The sequence below is a fragment of the Orcinus orca genome, chromosome 20 (genome assembly GCF_937001465.1).
Source record: "Orcinus orca chromosome 20, mOrcOrc1.1, whole genome shotgun sequence".
NCBI classification, from domain to species: domain Eukaryota; kingdom Metazoa; phylum Chordata; class Mammalia; order Artiodactyla; family Delphinidae; genus Orcinus; species Orcinus orca.
The window spans coordinates 56,603,490-56,630,597 of NC_064578.1; the positions used below are offsets into that span (position 1 = coordinate 56,603,490).

A 27,108-nucleotide genomic window follows, 5' to 3' on the forward strand; every position below is an offset into this window, starting at 1 on the left:
GTGCGCAGGCGCAGAGGGCTCCGGCGCCCCTTGAGTCCACAGGCACCAGCCTGTATTCGCTGGGTGAAGGGCTCCCAAGCTGATTTTGACTTCGTGGGGGACTGTGCTGCTCCGGCCTCGCGTGTAGGCTGGTTGGCCGGCTGTGACGTCCTGTCCCTGCCCAGGAGCAGGGATGGGCTGTAGGGATGTGTGTGGCGAGTCTGCCCTGAGTCCCTCCTGCTGCAGTCAGCAGCCCCCAGAGGAAGCAGGAGTTTGTAGACCCTCCTGCTGCAGAAAGAATGGAGCCCCCGCGAGGTCAGAGTCTGAGTGTCTACAGCTGCAGAAGGAGCTGAGCCCCTGGAGCAGGAGTCATCGAAAACGTTTGTTTCGGAGCTTTTGAAATTTAGGGATACAGATAAGGTCAAGAGGAAGAGAAGTGGACAGTCCATGAACACCATGGTGCTGGATGCTGAAGCCGCTCCCTGGTGGCAGCTTGCAGCAAGCCCACCGACCCCAAAACCACTCTCACAACCGGAATTGCCCATCCTCGGAGTAGGCAGTCTCATGATGAGAATTACAAGCTATGGACCAGCGGCTGGGCATCCCAGCTATTTCCCTATGATTTTAAATTTGCCGTATTTGCCAACTTATTTGACCTATTTCCCCCTCCACCACGTACCCCACATACTATATGCAGATACTACCCTGGGTCCAACATCTCCGTTCCAGGAGGGGACAGAGCAGCTTCAAGCATTTGGGGGAGAGGGTCCAAGAGGCTGGGGCCCCACAAGGTGGTGTGGGTGTAGGAAGGGTTCCTGGGAGACAGAGCCTGATCTCTGCAGCCCTCTCCAATTCAACCTTCCCAAGACCAAGTTTCTCTGGGGAAAGCCACCCGAGTAGGAGGACGCCAGAAAAGAGGCGCATTAATCTGTAATTGTCAGGTGGTGATACAGGCTATAAGGATGATCAGAGTGAACTGCGGATGGCGTGGTCAGGGAAATCCTCTTTAAGGAGGCGAACGTTGGAGCAGAGACCTGTAGGACTGAGGGAGCCATGTGGGCTTATGGGGGAAGAGCATTCCAGGCAGAGGTCCATTCCAGAGCTGGTGCAAAAGTCCTGAGGCTGGTGCACGATGCGCTTGTTGGAACAGCAAAGAGGCCAGTGCAGCTGGAGCAGCAGCTGGAGCAGCGGAGGGAGCAAAAAGCAGAGATGGGGGCGCAGGCGGGTTTGCGTGGGGCTGGACGGCTATTGTGAGGACTTTAGCTTTTACTTGCTGAGGTGTGCATTATACATGGTCTTAATTATGGTTTAATGGGATCTGCCTGGCTGTTGGGTGGAGAACAGAGCATCAGCGGTGCTGGTGGAGACTTTAATCATCCATGAAATGAGGTTCCTGGCATGTGGTAGAGCCCAAATAAATAAGCACTGCTAATATGATTTATATTACTAGCGTCATAATTTTCAATATCTCACAAATGTGATTAAGATTACCAGCTCCGTCTGAGCTAATCACAGTCCCTTGGCCTGGACATCTATGATGGTCTCCACAGGCATCTCCATTCCACTCTTGCCCAGCTGCGCATCGTTCTTCGCCTACTCCTCCAACAGCTTGCTCCTGCCTCAGGCCTCTGCATCCTTTATTGCAAGACTCTGGTCCCTGCAGCCAAGCAGCGACGGGAGGGGGTGTGTGTGTGATGAGAATCTGCCCCGCCTCCTCGCCTTGCCAAGTAGGTGATGGGGGTGGTAGCTATTCTCCCAGCCACATGGAGAAGAAGGAGGTCACCCCCAAAAGGAAGGTAACTAGGAGGTCAGCGGAAAGTCCTCAGCAATATTTTTAGACCTGGAGAACCAGCTCTAAATTTTTTTCCTTATAAATCCATTCTTTACTTGGACAATCCTCTCCTTCCAACTCACTGCTTTTGTTCCAGGAATACTTAATACATTAAAAAAAAAAAAAAGATATACTACCTCCCCTGCATATTTCTAGTAATTATCTTCCAAGACCCAGGAATCTTTTCCCAACATTTCCAAGAATACCATTCCTGAAAAGAGATATTTTATTTTAAATTATTTTCTGCATTGGTCAATGCCTTTTACAAATAACTTCTTTAACACAGCGTACATATCCTCATTTACATATTCAGTCATCACAACAGTTCATTCCAGCTCTAAATGAAGCCGATTTCATCCTGAACTTTGGTGTAAGTGAATCTACAATGAATCTCTTTGCTTGAGTTCATTTGAATTGAGACTCTCCTATTTGCAACCAATAAAATACTAATGAATGAAACAGCTGAGGCTTGTGTTTCTTTCTTTTAAGGGCCAGTTGTTGGCTTGTTGGGTGCAATCATCCAGAGAGGGGAATGGAGAGAGAGAGAAGCCCATACTTCTCCTGCCCTGATTTCTCTAGCAAACTCAGGGGAGGCCACTGAAAGTCCTATTAAAACAAAATAACTGGGCTTCCCTGGTGGCGCAGTGGTTGAGAGTCCGCCTGCCGATGCAGGGGACACGGGTTCGTGCCCCGGTCTGGGAGGATCCCACATGCTGCGGAGCGACTGGGCCCGTGAGCCGTGGCCGCTGAGCCTGCGCGTCCAGTGCCTGTGCTCCACAACAGGAGAGGCCACAACAGTGAGAGGCCCGCATATGGCAAAAATAAATAAATAAATAATAAATAAATAAACCCACTACATGTTAAAGGAAAACAAATTATAAACTAGAGAAATAATGGACATAAATAAATCCTAGTGATGGTTCTTCAGAAAGTTAATAATAAACTAGATAAAACTTTGACAAATCTAATAACCACAAACCGAAGTTGAAAGGCAGAAAGGGGACAGAATAAAATAAAGAGAAGATTTTGTTTAATTATAAAATACTGTGCACAAATACGCTGATCATCTGGGGGGGGGACGCTTAGTGGAATGAAGCATAGCCTAGGGGATAAGAGAACACTGTAAATCATAAAAATTAATGGAGTAAAAAGTATTCATAAGCTAATAACATGAGAAGAAATGGAGAAAGCCATCCAAGAACTCACTGAAACTTCCCCTCCATAGCTCTAGGACCTGATTACTTTGCTGGTGAATTCTTTCAAAATGTCAAGGAATTGATACTTCTCAAGCTACAGAAAGTATTCGAAAGCACAGAAAAAGGTTAAACTTTACTCAAGTCCTTCATGATGCAAGCTTAGCCACGATACCAAAACTTAACAAAGATAGCACCAGTCTTACATAAGAAGATAGAGGCAAGAATCTTACAGAAAATATCAAGAAATAGAATTCAATATCTGAAAAGACTGCTGTACCACCATCTTAAGAATGCAAAGATGATTTGTAATTAAGAAATCTACCAGATTTTATCGCTCCTAAGTTGCACGTGTTCACCTTCTCTGAAGTCAGGATGCATCTTCCACTTGGTGGCATCTTACATTTAAGTAGCATTTTTTTTCTTTCTCAGGGGTATACAAAGTAATGCATGTTTTACAATCGATGATGTCTTAAGGTCAGTGAAATACAGTAATTCAAAACCTCACACAAAAAGGTTAAATACAAAAGAAAAATCATCTCAATGGATGTTTAAAAGGCATTTGATAATATTCAAGACCTGTTCCTGATTTTTAATCAGGTCTCTTCCTTAACATGACACAGGGCATCTATTTCTAAACAATAGCCACTTTTATAGTTAAATGTGAAACATCATAGGCATCCCTGTTAAAACCAGGAACAAATAAAGCACACACACTACCAAGACTATGGTCATTTGTTGCGGAGCTTTTGACCACTCCACAAAGCCCTGAAACACACACACACACAAAAAAAAAGAAGAAAGAAAAACTATAAATATCAGAGGGGGAGCCACCATTGTCACGTGCAAGAAAATGGGATTACAGGATTGGGAATGAGACAGTGTATCAGCTGTAAAGCCGTTTGAATTAAAAACTACAAACTATAGCACAGGGAACTATCCTCAATATCTCATAATAACCTATAATGGAAAAGAATCTGAAAAAGAAAATTTATGTATATGTATAACTAATCACTTTGCTGTACACTTGAAACTAACACAACATTGTAAATTAACTATACCTCAATAAAAACAAATAAAAAAGTATACAACAAAGTGATCAGATATAAATATACAAAAGTAAGTACTATACCTATGTCCTAGCAGAGGAAATATCAGAAAGATGATACATGTGGTGAAAATTTCAAAATGATATAAAAATTCTCACAGTTTCAAATACCACCTGTACTCTAATGATCTTCACATGTACGTGTGTGTGTGTGTTTTTCTTGACCCAACCCCTCTCTTAAATTCCTGACATAAATCTCACTGTATACCTGCCATCTCCGCTTGAATATCTCATGGGCATCTTAAACTTTACATTTCCCAAATATCCCTCCCCACTGGCCAAAAAAATACGTCCTCTTGCAGTTTTCCCCCAGTCTACCCCTCAGGTCCCTCCAGGCATCCAACTGTGGCACCCTTGACTCCTGTCTCTCAATACCCACCTCCAACCCACCAGCCAACGCTGTTGGCTTCACCTTCCAAATACATCCAGACGCTGACCACTTCCATCCACTCCCCCCAGTACCACCACACCGGTCAAAGTCACCATCACTCTTGTTTCTTTCTTTGTTTTAATTCAATTTCAGAGTTTATTTTATGGGAAACTGTACCACTATCTTACACCATACTGCCATATTAACTCAACATGGACTACAGACTTGAATGTAAAACTTAAAACCACAAAACTCATGGAAGAAACATAAGGCAATGGTTCCTTCATATTGGTCTTGGCAATGATTTTTTTTTTTATATGACAACAGAAGCACAAGCAACAAAAATAAACAAGTGGGACTACATCAAACAAAAATGCTTCTGCACAGCAAAGGAAACTATCAACAAAAGGGCAAACTATTGAATGGGAGAAAATATTTGTAAATCATACATCTGACAAAAAGTTAATATCCAAAACATATGAAGAACTCATGCAACTAAATACCAAAAAACAAAACAAAACAAAAAAACCTCCAAACAATTGGGTTAAAAACTGGGCACTCTTGTTTCTTATCCTGACCCTCCCCTCACCCCCAATTTCTTTTGTATGTGTCAGCCAGAGCGATCCCTCCAAAGCTAAAGTCACTCTGCCCCAGCCACTCTCACCTCCAAGCTTTGCAGTTATGCTTTCTCCTGCCTGGATATCTCCGCCACATCTTCCAGCTCCACATTTTCCACCACATCTTTAGAAACCCCCACCCATACCACTCTGTATAGAACAGCATCCCCCAATACCTCCCCACGGTAGACCACCCATCTGCCCTCCCCAGCTCTCTTTCTCCCGTGTCCAGAGAGGGCAGAGATTTTAGTTTGCTCGTGGCTGTATCTCCAGTGCCTGACCCAGAGTCCAAGTTTATAAATATTTCTCAAATGAATGAATGAATGGAAAGACAGGGACTTCCCTGGCGGTCCAGTGGTTAGGACTCTGTGCTTCCACTGCAGGGGGCACGGGTTTGATCCCTGGACTAAGATCCCGCATGCTGCATGGCACGGTCCCCCCCCAAAAAGGACATACCACAACGAAGGATGGGAAGACAAAATGTTTAAAACGGTGACAATTCTTCTGCAAAATAACGATGAGTTAAATGCAATTGCTATTAAAATATCTGGGAAGTTTTGGGAACGGGCATGAATGAGTTATCTGGAAAGCTAGGCAGTGGTGAACATTAAAAAAATTCTGTTAAAGGAGAGAAATGAAGGGGACACGTACTATGAGATGTTAAAGCATGTTATAAACCATTAATGGGATTCACATCTCTAATCTTCGGGAAAGGACCAATTCCTCCCTCTAGCTTGCTCTCCCCCACTGGATGCCACCTCCTTCCTTTTACAACCTGGAGAGAATAACCCACGTTAGCAGTTCCCAAACCTGGCAGAGCATCAGAAACCTCCTGGGGGAGTTTTTCACATATTTTGGTCTCCACCATGGGAATTTCGGATTCAGTGGATCTACATTCAGAGATCTTATGAAGTCCCTAATAATCCACGCTCCAGAAAATGAAGCCAACTGGATAAACATTCATTCTCCTGTGGCAACAAAAACAAGGATAACCTAACAATTCATCTGTTGAGGAAATGGGCATGACACAACTGCAGTATAGAATATTCGGCAGCTGTAAAACGTAATTTTTAAAAAGGATGAAAGTGATCAGGATGGAAAGTTATCCAGACGATATTGTTGTGAAAACACCAAATGGCAGAATAATAATCTTGCTATAATTTCCTTTTTCGGGGGTTAAGAAATATATGCCATTTACTGTAGGACTCTATTTATATGAAGGCAAAACGAATCTATGCAACCAGAAATCAGAACTGGGATGAGGGAGTGAGTCAGACTGGAAAGGAAGATGAAGGCATTTTCTAGGATGATGGCAGGTTGGTTACACAAGCATATATGTGTGTGTCGACACTTACTGACATGTGCATTTTATTGGAAATACTTATGCCTCCTTTTTTTTTTTTTTTTTTGGCTGTGCTGCGCGGCATGCGGGATCTCAATTTCCCCGACCAGGGATCTAACCCGTGTCCCCTGCAGTGGAAGCACAGAGTCTTAAACACTGGACCACCAAGGAAGTCCCAGGTATGCCTCCATTTTTAAAAAGCAGAGTATAAATTCAGGAAAATGTAAAAAAAAAGTTTTAAAAAAGAAGAAAATGTAGTTAATATGGCTCATCTGAAATCCAAAAATTTTACACATACACACACGCACACAACACCACACGTAATGGCACTCTTTGTTTGCCTCACTTAGTTCCTCTTTGTTTCTCCTCCAGCTGCTGTGAGTGTTGGCTGCTAACTTGATAGTTTATGGTTTATATTTATGGTTGCCCCCTTTCTCCTAAGAAATGCCCTTTGCTAAGAGGAGCCACCTCTCTAGAGAGTTACCTAGAAGGTTACACTCACTGTCCACAACCAGCGATGGGAGATAAAAGCCTCCCCACTGGCTCAGAGAAGGACTGGTACTATTCGCACTCCAGAGCTCCCTGTGGGATCAGACTGAAGCCGGACCTCAGTTAAACCCATATAATATTTGCCTCACTCCCTCTCCTCCTTCCCAGCCTCCCTCACCCCTTATGGGTTCTACCCAAGAACACACTTCCTCAATAAATCCCTTGCACAAGAATCCTAGTTCAGTCTCATCTTCCAGGGAAAAAAATGCCTGCAAGGAAACGGGACAACCTTCTAAAAACATTCTGTTGAAGTATAATATGCAAAGAGAAAATTGCATGTATCCTACAAGCGTGATGAATCTCCAGAAGGTGAATCGTGTAACTGGCACCCAGAAGAAGAAGCAGATCATTATCAGCACCCCAAAATGTCCCCCTCTCATGCTCCCTCATTTACCCCACCTCGAAGGGAACCAGTATCTGGATTTCTAATGTTGTAGATGAGTTTTGCTTTTATAGCAACTTTTACCAAGTCTATTTCTTTCCTTACCTCATACTCTGAGAAGGTTTGCATTTGTGACACATGCTTGTATTTTATGGTATGGGAGTGATGGGACTATTTTTTCCTCCCTGCTTTCCTATGTCTGGGGCCATAGAGTAGGAATTTCTGCCTCTTAGAAATGTCAGGGGACTTCCCTGGCGGTCCAGTGGTTAGGACTTCACCTTCCAATGCAGGGGGTGTGGGTTCTATCCCTGGTCGGGGACCTGGGATACCACATGCTTTTCGGCCAGGAAGCCAAGGCATAGAACAGAGGCAGTATTGTAACAAATTCAATAAAGACTAAAAATTGTCCACATCAAAAAAAAAAAAATCTTAAAAAACACGAAGAAATATCAGGGTGCTTCCCTGGGTGGTGCAGTGGTTGGGAATCTGTCTGCCAATGCAGGGGACATGGGTTCGAGCCCTGGTCCGGGAAGATCCCACATGCCGCAGAGCAACTAAGCCCATGAGCCACAACTACTGAGCCCGTGCACCACAACTACTGAACCTGCACTCTAGAGCCCATGTGCCACAACTAATGAAGCCTGCACGCCTAGAGCCTGTGCTCCTCAACAAGAGAAGCCACCACAATGAGAAGCCCGCGCACCACAACGAAGAGTAGTCCCCGCTCGCCGCAACTAGAGAAAGCCCACGCACAGCAACGAAGACCCAATGCAGCCAAAAATAAAATAAGTAAAATAAATTTTAAAAAAAGAAATATTAGGAAAGTAACTCCTTTCCTCCCCTCCATTCCTTTACTCACTCCTCCCCACCTGAGGGGTGGAGGGACATAACTGAGTAGTGGGATGGGGAGAAGCCCTCACCCCTTATCCCCAGTCCTCTCTTGAGGGAGGATAAAGTCCCCAGACAGACAGGATACTTTAGTGGTTAAGAAAGGCACTGGATTCAAATCCCACCCCTACCACTTACAAGCTGGGTGCTCCGGGGAAAGTGTACTTGACCTCTCTGTGCCTTAGTTTCCCTGTCTGTAAAATACAATTGTAATGGATCCCACATCAAGAACTATTAAGAGAATCAAATAAATTGAGTTAGCCCCATGGTGAGGGCTGTGGAGCCTGCCTCTGATTGATATTAAAGGTCTCTGGTCCCATATGGCCTGATCTTCTCTTTTGTTTTTTGGAAGGGGGCCACCTATAGGAAGGAGGCTGAGTCCGTGCAGAAAGGTCAGCTGGGTCAGGACCCACCGCCCACCCCTGCCGGGTCCCAGCCTGTGCTCCATCAATGTTGGTTGAATGAGCCATGATGGAGTGAATGAGTGAATGAATGAATGATGTCACAGAGGTCTCTGGGCACCTCCCCCACCCTAACTTCATCTTAAAGGGAGGGAAACCATACTAACTACTTCACAGGGCTCATGAATTAATAATGAGAGCTAGTGAGTGTCGAGTTAATAACAAGAACTACCCAAGACATGGAAGCAACCTAAATGTCCATCAACAGAGGAATGGATAAAGAAGATGTGGTACATATACACAATGGAATATTACTCAGCCATAAAAAAGAATGAAATAATGCCATTTGCAGAAACATGGATGGACCTGGAGATGATCATACTAAGTAAGTCAGACAGAGAAAGACAAATATCATATGATATTGCTTTTATGTGGAATCTAAAAAAATGATGAAAATAAACTTATTTGCAAAACAGAAATAGAGTCACAGATGTAGAAAACAAACTCATGGTTACCAAAGGGGAAAGGGGAGGGGAGAGATAAATTAGGAGTTGGGGATTAACATACACACTATACTGTATACAAAATAGATAACTAATAAAGACCTACTGTCTAGCACAGGGAACTCAATATTCTGTAATAACCTATATGGGGAAAGAATCTAAAAAAGAATGAAAATATGTACATGTATAACTGATTCACTCTGCTGTACACCTGAAACTAACACAACATTGTAAATCAACTGTACTCCAATAAAAAATTTTTTTAAAAAAATGTAAAATAAAATAACAAGAACCACTTAGAATCATGTCAGTCCCATAATACGTGTGACATCAGTGCGTGTCTTACCTGGATCACTTCCAACCAGCTGGAGGTTCCTGACTGGTTTCTACACCTCTGCGTCTCCCTCTGCCTCATCCAACCTCCCTTCCTTCCACAGAGGCCAACAGAGTGGTTTCTGTAGATCCCCAAATCCCCAGAGGCTCCCCACTGCCTACAAGATACACCTGGGGACTTCCCTGGCGGTCCAGTGGTTAAGACTGCCCTTCCACTGCAGGGAGTGAGGGTTCCATCCCTGGTTGGGGAACTAAGATCCCACATGCTGTGCGGCCAAATAAATAAATAAAAAAAAATAAAAACACTTCTTTAAAATTAAAAAAAAAAAGATACACCCAACCTCCTTGGCGTGGAACTCAGCAGCGAGAGGGTCCTGTGAAACGTAAGCTGGAACCTTCTCTGCCTTACAGTAGCCACCCAACTCAGAGTGAAAGCCAACATTTTAGCATGGTTGACAATACCCTACATCATACACCCCCATCACCACCATGACCTCATATCCTACTATTCCTTTCCACTCTTCTCCAGCAAACCAACACCCCCAGCCCCGCTGTTCCTCACGCATTCCAGGCGCACTCCTACCTCAGGGCCTTTGCACTTGCTGTACTCTCTCTGCCCAGAACCTCTCCCCACCAGATATATCTGTCAGTCTCACTCCCCACCTCCTTCAGGTCTGTACTCCAATAGCTCCCTCTCAGGGGTACTTCCTTGACAATCTTCTTAAAATAGCAACATTTACCCTCACCTCGTATGCCCATAACTCTGCTTAATTTTTCTCCATAGCACTTATTACCATCCAGCATGAAGTATAGGTTAGCTACTTATTTTGCTGATTGTCTGTCTACCTCGGTGACTGTGAACCCATGAAAAGAGGAGCCATCGCTCTCCCATTCACTGTTGCACCCTCATTGCCTTGAACACTGCCTGGCACATAGTAGGTGCGCAACAAATAGTTATGGACTGAATGAATGATCTCATCCCAGTCCCTGCTATGCCCCTAACTCCAGTGTTCCCCCAAATGTGCCTTATTACATCATATCTCCGTCTTTGCACATGCTGTTTCCTCCCCTGCTCTGCCTGGGAAATTACTCATCCCTAAAATCTCAGGTACGGTGTCTCTTGGGTATTCAAGAATAAACCTCCTGGACCACAGAGTTACTTTCTTCTTCTATTGAGCTATCTCACGTGCAGCCAGCACTTATTTCTACACTATCATTGTTGGTTGTTCAGCTTGCCTCCCCCCACCTTGTGTCAGTAAACCTTTTCCTGGCTTGAGCCAGTCCAAGTTGGATTTCTGATATACGATTGGCAGATGGGACCCTCATGTGTTGCCAAGAGTGGTTATGTGGTTTTTTCCTAATGTATAAGATAAATATGTAAATAAAAGAACCACTGTTATTATTTCACATGTTGATGTCTTATGCTCCACACAGAAAACACTAGGTATTTCAGTGAAAGGAATGTGCTTGATAACTCTTTTTGGTTTTATTTGCAGCACTTGGATTAAAACCCAGTAGGTAGTTAGTGGTTGGATGGTTGGATGGTTGGATGGATGGATGGGTGGATGAGTAGGCATATGGGTGGATGAATAGTAGCCACATCCTTCCAACAGCCAACAGGTAGTACACAGATGAATGCGTGGGTAGATAGATGAGTGGATAGATGGATGGATGAGTGGGTGGGTTGAATGGATGGAGTGGTTGCATATGGATGAATGGGCAGATGATTGGGTATATAGATAACTGGATATATGGATGGATGGAATGGGTGTGTGGATGAGTAGGTAAATGAAAGGCTGGGTGGATGAATCAGAGGACAGATGAATGGATGGTGGATGTTCAATGGGTAGATGGATGAATGGATAGGTAGAAAGGTGAGTAGTTGGGAGGGTCGATGGATGGATGAATAAGTCAATAGAAAGATGACCTCACATGGATGGATGGATGGATGGATGGATGGATGGCTGGATGGGTATATGGGTGAGTAGACAGATGGATGCTTAGGTGAATAAATGAGAGGACAGATAAATGAATGGTTGATTTATGAAGGATTTATGAGTGAAGGGTTGGAGGGTACACATGAGTGGAGTTACCCCCACCACCTGAGACCCTCCACTCCATGTCTGACTACCATGGAATATGTCCTGTTTCCCATGGGAGACCTCTTGGGGCTCACATCCCCAAACAGAATTTTGTGGGGCAGGGAAATCCCAAGCTGAGGAAGGGAGTGTGACAACCCACTGAGATCTGCAGAGTGGGGCATCATCAAAAGAGGAAGGAATCGCCAGCTTACCTGGGAGTCCTCTGACTCATCATCTTCCTCCACCGAGCTCCACTCCTGGGGATGCCCAGTCTTGGGAGAAGGTAGGTCTGGGTGAGGGGAGGAATGGAGGAGAAAGGAGTCATGAGTGAGTGACCAGCCCAGCTGGATGGGTTCTGCTTTCTTCCTGTCTGCCAACTCTCTTCTGCTGATATCCTAACACACACACACACACACACACACACACACACACACACACACACACACACACACACACACACACACACACACACACACACACACACACACACACACACTGCCCATGTGGTTCAGGTGGGGTGGAGAGAAGGAGAGACCTGAATTCTGATCCCATTTCTGTCAGTAACTACCTGGGAGACTTAAAGCGAGTCACCTGATGTGATCCACCACCTGAGCCTCTATTCCCTCACCTGTCAAATGGGTACAATAGTTCCTTCTCTACAGGCCTCTGGCAAAAACTGAGTGAGAAAGCAGAAGAAAAAGCCAGAGTTAAACCAGGAGGAACAAGGCTTCCCCAAGTTCCAGCCTCCGGTGAAGAAATCTCCCCATATTCGAACCTCAACATCCTTCTCACTCCTCAACTCGATAGAACTGGGGGTTGGACCAGAGATGGCCATTTTCCACTCTTTCTGCACCCAGGTCCTGCCGGGAGCCCCAAACCTCCTCCTCACTGCCAGAACTGACATTTCTATTTCCCACAACTTCTGTCCCAGATCTGCTCATCTCCTGTGGAAGGAAGGAGGCTTTCCTAGTAGAAGGTCCAGCCCCCATTCCCCTGTGGGGGTGCCTTTCAGGTGTCCCCATCTCAGCAAATGGCACCACTCTTCGCCAGATGTTTGGGCCAAAATCCCAGGGGTCACCCTTGATATCTCTTTGTTCCTCCCCTGTCCACTCCTGGACAGTTGCAGGAATCTCCCAACTGGCCTCCCAGCTTCTACTCTTGACCTCCTAATCCTACGGTTCATTCTCACACGCAGCTGGACGCAGAGTTTCTCAACCTGGGCACTGCTGGCATTTCAGGCTGCGAAATCCCTGTGGCGGGGGGCGGGGGGGAGGGCGGGGGGGGGTGTCTGTTCTGTGCACTGTAGGACACTAAGCAGCGTTGCTGGCCTCCACCCACTAGATGGCAGCAGCATTTCCCCAGTTCTGATAATTCAAGATCTCTTATGTTGCCTGGGGAGGACAGTGGGGTGTAACATTGCCCCCAGTTGAGAACTACTGATTTAGAAGAATCTTTTGAAATACAAATGAGATCCTGTCTTCTCCTCTTCAAAACCTTCCAGTGCTCTCCCAATACTCAAGTAACACGCAAACTCCTTGCCAAGGTCGACAAGATGCCCCATCACTGGTCCCAGCTGATCTCTATCATTTTCCCCTCCCATCTCCCTGCTCTGTTCCCTGTGGTCTCCTTGAACACAGCAAACTTACTGCCAATGTGGGGTCGTGCACGTGCAGCTCTGGCTGCCCTTGAAGCTGTTCCCTCATCCTTGGAACAACTGATCCTTCTTGTGCTTCTCCCACCTTCCCCAATCACACTGTCACACCCCACCAATCATCCTGTTTTACTGTCTCCATAGGTCTCGTCAGACATGACCTTTCTCTCTATTTTGTAACTTCTTTCTTTAGTGCCTGTTTTCTCCTCTAGAATTGGAGCTTGGGACTTCTCTGGTGGTCCAATGGTTAAGAATCCACCTCCCAATGCAGAGGACGCAGGTTCGATCTCCGGTCAGGGAACTAAGATCCCACATGCCGCAGGGCAACTAAGCCCGTGTGCCGCAACTACTGAGCCCCTGTGCCACAACTAGAGAGAAGCCTGCATGCCATAGGAGAGCCTGCGTGCCACAATGAAAGATTGCGCATGACGCAACTAGGACCCAATGCAGCCAGAAATAAATAAATAAATATTAAAAGAAAAAAGTATCGGAGCTCTACAAAGCCATCTTGTTCACGGCAACACCCTAACGCCTGGCACATAGTAGGTGCTTGTGATAGATTTTTGCCCCCAGTGGCCTCCAGCTTGTTCACAGCTCCCTGTGTCCACACCCTTGGGCTGCCCTCCCCACTCTGCCCCACTGATTCTGAGCTTGACCATACGGCTTATTTCGACCAATGGCCCGTGAACAGCTGGGTTGCCAGTGGAGGCTAAAAAAGTGCTTGTGACCTGGGGTTTTCCCTTGCTTGCTGGTCCCAAGAACCCTGCAACCACCCCCGTGAGAATAAGCCTGGGCTAGCCTGCTGGAGACACATGGCTTTAAGTCAGCACCATCAAACCAGCTAGACACACCAGTAAAGCCATCTTAGACGAACAAGCTGCCCTTCAGCTCACTGCAGCTGCACTGCGGGAGCCGACACAAGCAAGGGCAACAGAACTGTCCCCTGAGGCCACATACATTGCCAACCCACAGAATTGTTAGCAGCTAAATGACTGTTGCTTTAAGCCACTCAGTTTGGGGCTGACTTGTTACACAGCAAAAGCTGACTGACACAAGGCTCCATAAAACTGTGTTGAAAGGAGCAAAGGAATGAAGTCGTGTCTTTCCTTAGGCTCTGCCATGACCTCCCCCCCTCCACAGGACCCCTGCCCCTCACCTTTCTTGTCACTGTCACAGCCAGAGGCCCCAACCTCCACAGCCATGCAGTCCTTGGTGAGGGAAGCACGCTTCTCCCAGGCCCTGCCCTCCTGAGACAGCAGCCCCTGCATCTTCTCAGGCCTGAGACTGCATCTCTCCAGGAGGCTCAACTTTAAAGGCAGGTTTCTTCTCCTCTCCCCAGTCCAGGGTTCTGTTGGGTTTCCCAGGGAACAGGATTCAGAACCTGAGGACAGACAGACATTTAGTCACTCAACAAATACTTACAGAGTGCCAGCCCTGTGTCAGGCATGATTCCTAGGTGCCAGAGATACAGCAGTGAGGGAAGCAAAGCTCCTTTCCCTCTTGGGGCTTACATTCTAGTGGGGGGAGAGAGACAGACAGCATGCCAAATGACAGCATGCACACACATACACACATTCCACAACCCAAAGCATAGAGCTAGAAGTTTTTAGGAAAAGAGAGTTACCCCCATAATCCCTGTAGCTACAGAGAGAAGGACACTACTCTTCCCTCCAGCCCCATATAGCATGACTTTCTCCTCTGTTGTCATTAAGAAGAAGAAGGAGGAGAAGGATTTGCCAAATAAGGGTTAAAAAATCCAATTTAAAATTAAATATTCTTTAGGGCTTCCCTAGTGGTGCAGTGGTTAAGAATCTGCCTGTCAATGGAGGGGATACGAGTTCGAGCCCTTGTCCAGGAAAACCCCACGTGCCGTAGAGAAACTAAGCCCGTCTACCACAACTACTGAGCCTGTGCTCTAGAGCCTGCGAGCCACAACTACTGAGCCCGCGTGCCACAACTACCAAAGCCAGCGCGCCTAAAGCCCGTGCTCTGCATCGAGAAGCCACCGCAATGAGAAGCCCGTGCACCGCAACGAAGAGTAGCCCCCGCTCGCTGCAACCAGAGAAAGCCTGCGTGCAGTAATGAAGACCCAACGCAGCCAAAAATAAATAAATAAATTTATTTTTTAAAAATTAAATATTCTTTAATATTCTCATTCTATATCTTGTCAACTTGAAATTCAGGAGGCTGTTTGCAGGAAGCTATCTGAACTAAAATAACTTGACGTATAACCATTTACCTTGAGACTCTAAAGCTGGTTTCATGTTCTTGTTCTAGGACACTGTATGTATTACCCATGTTGCATGATATAACCCACTGACTGTCCTCGTGAATAGTATTTTTTTTTAAGGAGTACGTTCTCCTGGTGTGAATGAAAAAGCTTTTGTAAGTGAGGTCTTCCTTGCTTAGGTTTATGCAAACAGAAACTTTTATCGGATTTTAAAACCACAGAGCACATACTCTAGATTTAAAGGGAAGTTAGTGACTCAACAATCAAATGTATGTGGGGACCATGTTTGGAATCAGACTCAAGGAAACCTGCTGTGAAGAAAAAAATTATTTTTTAGACACTCAAGGAAATTTGATTATGGACTGGGTGTTTGATAATATCAAGGATTTCTCAACGGTTTTGTTGAGTGTGGAAGTGGCCTTATGAATAGGTAAGAAAATGTCCGTCTTATTATTTTTTAGAGATGTTTTTGTAGTATGCAGGCGTGTATTGATGGGATGGCTGAGATTTACTTTAAAATTCTTCTGTAAAGAGATAAAGAGACAAAAGGGGATCAGAGCAAACATGCAAATGATGATTGTTGAGCCCAAGAATGGAGAGACAGTGGCAGGCAGTGCTGTTCTTGTACCCATGGGTAGATATGAAGGGTTTTCATAGTAGAACTTAACATATAAATTACAAATATGCAGAATATCTTTTCTTCTGCCTCACCAATCATCATGTAGGTCTTCCTTACAGAGAGGGCTGGCTCACAGGCCCCTGAAACCCAAATTCAAACACATTCCCCAGACACCTCTGTCCGCTCCCCCCAGCGCGCCCTGTCTTCTGGGACTCCCGCTCCACCATCTTCCTCATCAGTCTCTGCAGGCTTCATTGGCAACTTGACCCCTTCCTCACCCTCACATCCAATTGATCAATCCCTGAGCCCACCTGCTCTGTCCCTTCTCTGCTTCTGCCCCCTGTGGTCCACTCCACACCTGAACCCCCACCCCGATCCTGTCCCCTAACCCCAATCTCCAGTCTATCCCCCCAGCTTCATCCTCCACAAGACTTTCGCTGGTCAAGACGCTTTCAAGGCATCCCATGTGGGGCAGAGGCCAGCTTCCTTTCTTGGTCTCTAACCCTCCACCACCACAGTCCCTGCACTCGCCCATTATCAGGTCAGCCCAGGAGGCAGGTTTAACGCACCCAGGACTACAGAACACTGAATCCCAGGGAGAGAATTCCCCCTCTTCAGCACCCTTTAAATTTCTGTTTTAAAAAGTTGAGGGAGTAGGGACTTCCCTGGTGGTCCAGTGGTTAAGACTTTGCCTTCCAATGCAGGGGTTGTGGGTTTGATCCCTGGTCGGGGAGCTAAGATCCCACATGCCTTGTGGCCAAAAAACCAAAACATAAAACAGAAGCAACATTGTAACAACTTCAATAAAGACTTTAAAACTGGGCCACGTCAAAAAATCTTAAAAAAAAAAAATAAGTAGGGAATTCCCTGGCGGCCCAGTGGTTAAGACGCTGCACTTCCACTTCAGGGGGCACGGGTTCAATCCTTGGTCAGTGAACTAACATCCCACATGCTGCACGGGCCAAAAAAAGAAAAGTAAAGTACACATAACAAGAAATTTTACCATCTTAACCATTTTAAAGTGTACATTCACATTGTTGTGCACTCATCACCACCATCCATCTCTAGAACTCTGTGTATCACACTCTGTCCCCATTAAACGCAGGATCCCCCCCCACTCCTCCTCCCCCAACCCCTGGCCACTACCATACTTACGGGATCTTAGTTCGCCAACCAGGGATTGTACCCAGGCCCTCGGCAGGGAGAGCACAGAGCTCTAACCACCGGACTACCAGGGAACTCCCCAGACTACTTTCTGACTCTCTGAATTTGCCTACTGTAGGCACCTTGTATAACTAGAATCACACAGTATTTTTGTGACCGATTTACTTCACTTAGCAGAGGGTCCTCAAGGACATTATTGCTAGAAAAGAAGGGAGGTAATTTAAAGGAAAAAGAGGGGTAAGTCCTAGTTGGGGTGCTAGAATGAGAGAGTAATCTCGAAGGTGGGGAAAGAAGGGCTGGTGTTAATAAGATGCTAATTGCAGCCATCGCAGCAGAGTGGTTAAGAGCAAGGTGTGGATGCCAGTGCATGGCGTGAATTTCCGCTCTGCCACGCATTAGCTGTGTGACTTTGACAGGTCACTTTAACCTCTCTGAGCTTCAGTGTGCTCAGCTGTAAAATGAGGGTGCCGGGAATTCCCTGGCGGTCCAGTGGTTAGGACTCTGTGCCTTCACTGCAGGGAACACAGGTTCGATCCCTGGTTGGGGAACTGAGATTCCACAAGCTCAGCGGCGTGGCTAAAAATAATAAATAAATAAATAAAATAAAATAAAATAAAATAAAATGAAGGGTGGGACTTCCCTGGTGGCGCAGTGGTTAAGAATCCGCCTGCCAAATGCAGCGGACACAGGTTCGAGCCCTGGGCCAGGAAGATCCCACATGCCGTGGAGCAACTAAGCCCGTGCACCACAACTACTGAGCCCGTGTGCCACAACTACTGAAGCCCGCGCACTTACAGCCCATGCTCTGCAACAACAGAAGCCACCGCAATGAGAAGCCTGCACATGGCAACAAAGACCCAACGCAGCCAAAATTATATAAATATATAAATTTATTTAAAAATAAAATAAAATAAAATAAAACGAGGGTGGTGATGATAACAGCAACTTCCTCCCAGAGTCGTTGTGAGCTTTCATACACAGTAAGTACCTAATGAATGAAGGAACGAAAAGGTTTTTTCCTCTTCCTGGCTCGTCCTTGCCCTTCTGTGTGGGCTTCTAGACATCCTGCCCGTACTCCAAAGCTGAGCTGACACATCACCACCCCGGGAGACCCCGTGAATATTTGCCACCATAAAGTGCTCGAATGGAAATGACTTTTTTCAAACCATTTCTCAGCCGGAACTTTGTGCCAGGCCTGTGCTGAGCATGGAGAATCTGAGGATCAGTTGAGCAAGGTCACAATCTCCTGGAGGAGAAAGACAACTGAGCAGAGAGGATTAAACAGAGCAGCCAGTATTGCTTTGAAGATAAAAAGTAAGTAACCCATATACACTGCTTAATAGCTATTACCTGCTATTATTATTGTTTATTCATCTTTACAATGCAATGACCACCGCCTCTCCTGGAGGCTACATCAAAATTTTAAACTTTTTTTTTGGCTGTATTGGGTCTTCGTTGCTACGCACGGGCTTTCTCTAGTTGTGGCAAGCGGGGACTTCATTGTGGTGTGTGGGCTTCTCATTGTCGTGGCTTCTCTTGTTGCGGAGCACGGGCTCTAGGCACATGGGCTCAGTAGTTGTGGCTTGCGGGCTCTGGAGCGCAGGCTCAGTAGTTGTGGTGCACGGGCTTAGCTGCTCCACGGCATGTGGGATCTTCCCGGACCAAGGCTCAAACCCGTGTCCTGTGCATTAGCAGGCATCCGCTTAACCACTGTGCCACCAAGGAAGCCCCCAAATTTTAAACTTTTGACAAAGCCATAGATGGGGGGAAAATAGTCTCCCTTTAGAGTCTTATTTCATTTCCTAGCGAGACGGAGGAAATGTATATGTTTGTTGGCCAGATTTATCTTCCCTTCTGTGAATTGCCCATTTGTACCCTCCCTGCATTATTCTATTTGTTTCTTTTTTTAGCTTTTACTTATTGATTTACAGGCATTCTTTATTCTGGATATTGACCCTTTGCCTGTTACTCTGCCTGTGGCAGATATTTTCTCCTGGCCCGTCCCTTTTCTCTTCACTTTGCTTACACAGTGCCTGAAGTCTTGGATTTTGATAAAGTCCAAGAAATCAATTTTTAAATGCTTTTCCTCACCTTACTCTCATAAACACACTTTCCTGTAAGATCTTATACTTTACAGTATTGTTTTAGATGTTTAGTTGCTTGAACCTTCTGAAATTTTTTTGAATGACGTGAGGTAAGGATTTAACTTTCTTTTCCCAATGGAGAGACAACTGAATAATCCTGGTTACTCAGAAAAACAGCCCAAATAACTAACTTATCCAACAGATACGATGAGCAAATGCATCGTATGTAAATTATCTTATTAATCCCAGCAGCCCCAAGTGGTAGGTGTTATTAGCCTCGGTTTTTTTGTTTCGTTTTGTTTTGTTTTTTTCCAGAGAAGGGAACTAGGCGTAAAGGAATTAAATGATTTGTCCAGAGGATACAGGACAAGACTGAAAGAATTGAGATTGGTTTTCTTACGAGTATCCATCTATGTCACATAATTGGGAGGGGAAACTTCCTTTGTTTAGCTGTTTAGGAGGTGGGTTTCCAGGCATTCCAAGGATAGGTCAGTATGAAGAGGGGAGAGATAGATTTTAGAGTAAGACTCTTAATTCACCCCTCACTATTTCCTTGTTGTTTGTTTGTTTGCCGCACCGAGTGGCTTACAGGATTTTAGTTCCCAGACCAGGGGTCAAACACGTGGCAGTGAGAGAGCCAAGTCCTAACCACTGGACCATCATGGAATTCCCAACCCCTCACTACTTCCTATAATAACAAGGCATTTAGTGCAGGAGACCAGGTCGGGGAGCCTTCAGGGGGTTGAGAGCTCGGCCTCCTGACCCAGATCTACCACAAACCAGCTGTGCAACTTTGGGAAGTGAATTAACTCGGTCTCAGTTTCCTTATCTGTAAAATGGGGACAATGAAGTTCCTACCTCACAGGCTATGGTGAACATCAAGTGAATAATACACATGCTTCACATATATTGACTGCTCAAGAAATGTCATCATGTTATCATTATTACTAAGCATCTGGTTCTCAACACGGGGAAAATTCCACAAGTGGGCCTGATAGTTCAGATAATTAAAGGTTGTTCTTAAAAGAGACTCAAGTTTGAGGAGCTCCCTCAAGGCCCTGGGGAGCTGGGGAAGGCTGCTGAATGACTTCTTGGGTGAAGATTTCTTCCCAAAAGAGAAGAAGGCAGTGAGGAGACAGTGTCTAGAATCTCATTCTATGTCTTACTCTCAAATTTCTCAATCTTCCGTCATTCATATATCTCTTTATCAACGTTTGCCATGTCTCTGCATTAATGGATACCACCTTATGACTGTTTCCATTTCCACATAACATCTGAATATAAGTAAATAGTCATTTATCTAATATTTTTATTGTAAATGATCTCGTTTTGTAAAACCCTTTCAAAAGGACCTTTACAAAGGAAACTTTAGAGCAGCCTTATAAACCGAAAGCCAGTTTCATGTGCCATTACAAAAAAAAAAGGAAATAAAATCAGGATTAATAAATCATAGCTAGAAGCTGCTGCTTGGTGTGGTAAATTGAATTACTGGCCCACGTTTTTCATCTTCCTGCTGTAGCATAACACATTTTCCTCTTGCTGTAGCCTCATGGCAAGCCAGGGCGTGGAGAAGTAAACTCTGATTACCGTGAGGCTGTGGTAAAGGGTAAAGATGTATTATTTCCATGAGCCTTGTCCCTTTGCTGATTGTGCTTTGTATCCTTTCACTGGAATAAACCACAGCCGTGATGAGTTCAGTGAGCTCTCCTAGTGAATCACCAAACTTAGGGGTCATCTTGGGGATTGGCAACACAGCTCTCAAACCTTGGGCCAGCACAGATGACCACCGTTCTACCAGAAGTTGGGTGCTGTTGACATCTCTTTGGGGCTCCATGAGTAGCTGACAATTTATTCATTCATTCATTCATTCAACAAAGACTTATGAAACAGCTGTTACGTGGCAGATGCTGTCTTGGGTGACTAGGACAATCAAGATATATGACTTGATGAAGTTTACCTGCTAGTGATGAAAACAGACAACGGACAAATAAACCCAAAAAAATAAACCCAATAAAATAAAATATAGTTTGTGCTAGTTCTATGAGGTACATGACGTATGGTGAGGCCACTTTCGATGGGAGGTGGTCTTTTTGAAGAGGTGGCATTTTGAGCTAAATCCTGAAAGGTGGAAAGGAGCCAGTTATGCAAGAATCTGTGGCAGGGAGAACAGCATGTGTAAAGGTCCAGAGGGACAACAAGGAGGCCAGTGTGGCCGGAGCAGTCAGGCAAAGGAGGCAGTGATGGGGGATAGGGTCAGAGAAGCCTCCAGGGTCTTGAAAGCCACAGTAAAATCTTTTTATTTATTTTTTTTGGCCGTGCCGTATGGCATGTGGGATCTTAGTTCCCCAGCCAGGGACTGAACCCATTGCCCCTGCAGTGGAAGCGTGGAGTCTTAACCACTGGACCACAAGGGAAGTCCCCCACAGTAACATCTTTTTTTTTGCGGTACACGGGCCTCTCACTGTTGTGGCCTCTCCCGTTACGGAGCACAGGCTTCGGACGCGCAGGCTCAGCGGCCATGGCTCACGGGCCCAGCCGCTCCGCGGCATGTGGGATCTTCCCGGACCGGGGCACGAACCTGTGTCCCCTGCATCAGCAGGCGGACTCTCAACCACTGCACCACCAGGGAAGCCCCACAGTAACATCTTTGAATGTTATTGTAGGTGTGTTGGGAAGCGATGGAAGGGTAGAGGAAAGGTGTGATATAATCTGATTTAGATTTTCAAGGCATCACTGAAACTATTATGTAAGGAATGATACAGAAGGGGCTATAGGTACAAAGGATCAGTTAGGAGGTTGTTGTACACCAGGTGAGAAACAATTGCATTTGGTGGTGGCAGTGCGTGTGGAAAGCAGTGGACAGATTCAGGGAATACTTTGGAGGTGGAGCTGAGAGCCCTCACAGATGGTCGGAGTGGGAAGAGTGAAAGGGAGGAATCAAGGACGACTTTTGGGCTATGAACCTGACCAGCTGAGTGTCCTGCAGTGCATTAAGTAGGGTCACGTTTTTGTGTGTGGAGAAAATCCAAAATTCCCTTTGGGGCATGTTAAGTGTTCGATACCCGAGTTTCTGAGGTCAGCACCAGGAGAACCCGGATTACTCAGATATCAGGATTCGAAGACTCTGGGGGTGAGGGTTAGGAGTGGGCTCAGAAATCTGCTCAAAGAGCACAGGCATCTAGCAGGGGCAGTGACAAAAGTAGGCTCCCGGTACTGTCCGCGGTTCTGAAACCCTTCAGGCGGATCTGTCCGTGGTGCTGAACCGGCCGCTCCTGAGCTGTCCGTGGTACTAAACCTCTAGGAACAAGAGCTGGAGACTCTCTCTCCCTCTCTCTTCCTCCCTCCCTCCTTCCCTCCATCTCTCTCTGTCACTTTTTCAAAGTACCCACCCTCCTGGGAAAGGCCCCGCTGTTGCCTGGAAACAAAGCGCTCTAGAATGAAAGCAAATGAGGGGAAAAAAAATCTGCAGTCATTTTTAAGAGGCAGCTTTGGCTCTTAGGACTGCAGGACCTGGCTACATCTTACTGGAATTATTAACACGAAGTTTCCAAAACATCTCTGAATATAGGAAAACAAGCGAAAGATGTGCCAGAACTCAGGCTGTTGGTTACGTTGGATTGGGGGAGGCAGGGAAATGAGATGGGGAGTGACGAGCCCTTTGTTTCTATGTTGTGACGTGGGGGCTACAAGAGGGATATTATTGTAGATTTATATAAATACATCACGGCTATATTTCATGCCAACCTGAATTTCAAACATTTGAAATCATGAGCTTTGGGTGGCACTTTTTGAAATGACAAGAAGCCTTGTGATTTAAAAATGCCTCGGGACTTCCCTGATGGTGCAGTGGTTAAGACTCCATACCCCCAATGCAGGGGGCCCCGGGTTCGATCCCTGGGGAAACTAGATCCCACATGCATGCCGCAACTAAGAGTTCGCATGCTGCAACTAAGGAGCCTGCCTGCTGCAACTACGATCCAGCGCAACCAAATTATATATATATATATATATAAATTTAGAAAAAAACTAAAAAAAATTCCTCAAAAATCCACACTTGCGAATATGATCAATTGTGTAAACTGTGTTTGTTATTTTCGTATCATCTTAGCTGGTGAATAAACATGCCGGCCATCTTTTGTTAGGACTAGTCTTGAATTATGTAGGTTTTGAATTGTGTAAGATCTTAAAAAATGAGTCCCTGGGGTAAAATCCAACCATTCTTGGATTGATGAATGAATGAATGAATGAACACGTTTGTCATTCCCAAAGATCTGGTCACCAGGGAAGCCACAGCTTTTCCCACCACTATGAAGAGACAGACATTCACAAAGCACCCACCATGTGATGGATTTTGCAGGGGACACCCAGGAGGACTGAGGCATTTCCCCTTTTCCTAAATGGATGATTTCCACACCTCTTCAAGGGGGAGGAAGGTTTGCGGCTTTGATTTGAGCTCGTTGATCAGGTAGAGACACTGAAATCTGGCTCTTACATACTTTTCTGTCCTCTCATGGCATTGTCAGCCCAGTGGGTTTTGATATTCCAAATTCTCTAAAGAAGCTGTAGCTCATTACATTATATATTTTTCTTGCCTCCTGTCTGTCTCAACTTCTAGAATTTAGGCTCCATGATGGTAGGGACTATCTGTTTCTATTTCATCCCCAAGCCTCCAGCATCTAGGACACTTCTTCTAGATGGTCTATGAATTTTTCGAAGGGTTAAATGAATGAAAGGTGATGTTTGTAAACACAAGATATCCCAATATTTTAAGTTGGTAACTCACTAAATTAAAAAGAAAATGAGTGAACTGAACTAAGCACATCAGTTGGCTGGATGCAGCCCAAGATTTGCCCGGTTGAGTCCTCCAAGGTCATGGAATCCCTACTGAGAAAGACTCTGCCATGGGACCACGTCATGGCAAGGAGAAGTGATGTTCCCTCCTCCAGTCCGTCAGTGGTGGCCCAGAAGGCAGGGTTGTGTGCCACCAAGCGTGGAATCTGGTCAGTAAGGATCACCCCACAAGGATAAGAACTTACTTTATCCCTTTTAACAATTTCAGGGAAAATTAATCACATTGTATGGTTGCATCTATTTACCGTGGCCCTTCCCCCAACTAGCAGACACTTAGGCTATTTCCAAACAGTAATCATTTGGAAGCCTCAGACCCCTTGAGAGAGACCCAAATTCAACTGTAAACCACACAGCCATGATTTAACCCAGGGCAATCTGCTGCCAAAGACCTTCTTGTTTCACGACTACTGAAGATTCTTCAGTTTACTCTGCAGGCAAAAAGTAAAATGACTGATGTGAGAAAAACTCACTTAGTTGCCAAAAACCTTAAAGCATCCAGTCACTTGGGGTGTCTAGGGTGAAATATAAAATGACAGAGAGTTCCCACATCTGCTTAGAGAAATACGTGCCCACAGAGCTTTTCTGTGGTCTGACTGATGGGGTTCACATTCTAAAGACAGAATCTTTATAAGTCAAGTAACATTTATTGATAGCTTATCGTGTCCTCAACAAGATGCTATCCATAGGGTGATGTTATTATCCTCATTTTACAGAACAAAATAGATCTTTGTGGACTGATATGGAAAGGTCTCAAAGACACATCATTGTATGGGAAAAAAGCACATTGCAAAGCCACAGATGGAGTGTGACATCCCTTATATGAAAAAACCAACAACACGTAAAACAATGTCAGATATTTTCTATGGATGCATAGATGTGTATGTAAAGCCTTGCCAAATTTAAAACACAAAACGTATTTAAAAGAAAAAGCTCACAAGACATTACCGAGTTTATCAAGGTTACATTTGTTTGTTCATGATGAAAACCCACTAATTTTTTTTTTTTTTTTGCCACACTGCACATCTTGCGGAATCTTAGTTTCCCAACCAGGAATTGGATCCGGGCCCCCGGGAGTGAAAGCACTGAGTCCTTTCACTGAAGGACTCAAGTCGCTGAACTTCCAGTGAATTTCCCCAAAAAAACCACTAATTTTGTTAAACGATTATCACAGTCAGAAAGTTCATGACAGACCCTCAAATTTCAGCATGGCAAAACTCACGGATAAAGTTGATTTTGCTTAAATTCCAGGTTTACAGGAAGTTTTTTGTTTTCGGGGGATCAGGACTAAATAGGATGACCCTGTTGTATTTGGTTAATCTCAGGGTGTAAATTAATTTTTCTTCCTGGACTATGGCACGCCGTGAATGTGACAGTTTTGCTTCCACGTGTACTGCTTACCAAATAAGAAGTTAAAAATCCTAAAATCCAAACATTGACCATTGTATTTCAATGTCACAGATGTTAGCAATAAAAAAACTAAAAGTGCACCTTAACATCAATGAAATATGACATATCGATTTAATTATGACAACTTAGTCAATAACAACAGTGCGTATATCATAGTAAGAGGCTGATATGCATTTGACATTGTTATTATGGGATGGGTAATATTAGCCAAGATAAGGAAAGTCAGGCCAGTATCAATGCGTTTGCAGATATGCACACACAAATTCCATTTCCTTCTGTAGGCACAGAGATGTATGTAAATGAAAAGTAATAGCACACTCCCAGTGCACCCCAAATCCACAGCAGTCACTCACCTCTAGAGCAGAGACTAGGGTTGCTGAAGTGAGATCAGCAGGAAATCTTGATCTTTGACAGAGAAAATGTTTGTACTTGTTGACTGTCAAGAAAGAAAAATAAAATAATAAGTTTAAAAGAGAGATTTGGAGAAGGTAAGTCCCTCTCTGAGAGGTGAACTATGAATGGTCTTGCCCACCCCTAATTCCCACTGTCTAGCACACAGCAGTCACCCTTCTGATCCCTATTAAACCAGATCACCTGGCTTATACAGCCAGTAAGTAGCAGAGTTGTGATTCAGACCTGAAACTCACAGGCTCTAAAGTCTACTCCACCCCACAGACAGCCTACTTCAGAAGGCTTTTCACCACCACAAGAGACAGCCCTCCCCTTCCCAGCCTCACCCCAAAATAGGGTTTGTAAATTCCCCAGGGAGGGGGCTGGGGGATGGCAGTCAGTTCTCCACAAGAGTCCTCTCCTCCCAGAGAGGATCCTGGATCCATCCTTGGGCAGCCAACCTGTTTTTCTTTCCATCCCTAGGAGACAGTTGATTGCCATGGAAACCCACATCATCCTCCCAAAGATCCAGACCACCAGCAATGGGAAAGACAGTCCTACCTTTTGATTCCCTGGTTTGTTGGGCCTGATAGGATAAGATGAGGGCTGTGTGTGTGCATGTGTGTGTACAGTATCTCTTGAAGGTTTCTAAAGAAACTGGTAATTGTGGTTACCAGAAGAGAATCCGGTGTTGGAAGATGAGGAGAACGTTGTTTTTTGTCTTATATTCTCTGTCCCTTTTGAGTGTTGTATCAAATAAGCTCTTAAATAAATAATAAAGGCATAAGGTGGAAAAATATGTATGTTTTTAAAACATTAGGATAAAATGAATAAAGAATTGGGATACAATTTTGACATGAGGTGTACAGTGATTTAAAACTTCTTTATGGGACTTCCCTGGTGGTACAGTTGTTAAGAATCCGCCTGCCAATGCAGGGGACACGGGTTCGAGCTCTGGTCCGGGAAGATCCCACTTGTCGCAGAGCAACTAAGCCCGTGCGCCACAACTACCGAGCCTGCACTCTAGAGCCCATGAACCACAACTACTGAGCCCGCGAGCCAAAACTACTGAGCCCGCGTGCCACAACTACTGAAGCCCGTGCGTCTAGAGCCCATGCTCCACAAGAGAAGCCAA

The 27,108-nt window shown here is 45.2% G+C and overlaps 2 protein-coding genes across 5 annotated transcripts in view; both read right to left on the reverse strand.

The window, feature by feature from the left end:
• Nucleotides 1–14,675, reverse strand: SMIM17 (small integral membrane protein 17). The gene is made up of 4 exons (XM_049702771.1): nt 14,651–14,675; nt 14,385–14,609; nt 11,790–11,866; nt 1–3,771 (listed from the first exon to the last, which is right to left on the reverse strand). The coding sequence occupies exons 1-4, from the start codon at nt 14,673–14,675 to the stop codon at nt 3,661–3,663; spliced, it is 438 nt and encodes a 145-aa protein (XP_049558728.1). The 3' UTR covers nt 1–3,660.
• LOC101288200 (zinc finger protein 470) overlaps nt 14,497–27,108 on the reverse strand; it is a 99,625-nt gene continuing 87,013 nt past the window's right edge. For 2 of the 4 annotated variants that reach the window (XR_007474247.1, XR_007474246.1), the window contains 2 exons: nt 25,937–26,019; nt 14,497–14,609 (listed from right to left, as the gene is read on the reverse strand). The gene's annotated coding sequence lies outside the window, so the exon portion shown is untranslated. Of the gene's footprint in view, nt 14,610–25,714; nt 26,020–27,108 lie in introns of those variants that run through there. The other 2 variants (XR_007474245.1, XM_033412036.2) reach the window with 2 other exon arrangements.

Coding starts and splice junctions, on each gene's coding strand:
- SMIM17 (XM_049702771.1), bottom strand. CDS start 14,675: ATGCCTGACACAGGGCTGGCACTCT. Junction 14,610..14,650: donor TGACACAGGGCTGGCACTCT/GTAAGTATTTGT, acceptor GTCTGTCCTCAG/GTTCTGAATCCTGTTCCCTG. Junction 11,867..14,384: donor CTGTGACAGTGACAAGAAAG/GTGAGGGGCAGG, acceptor CCCCTCACCCAG/ACCTACCTTCTCCCAAGACT.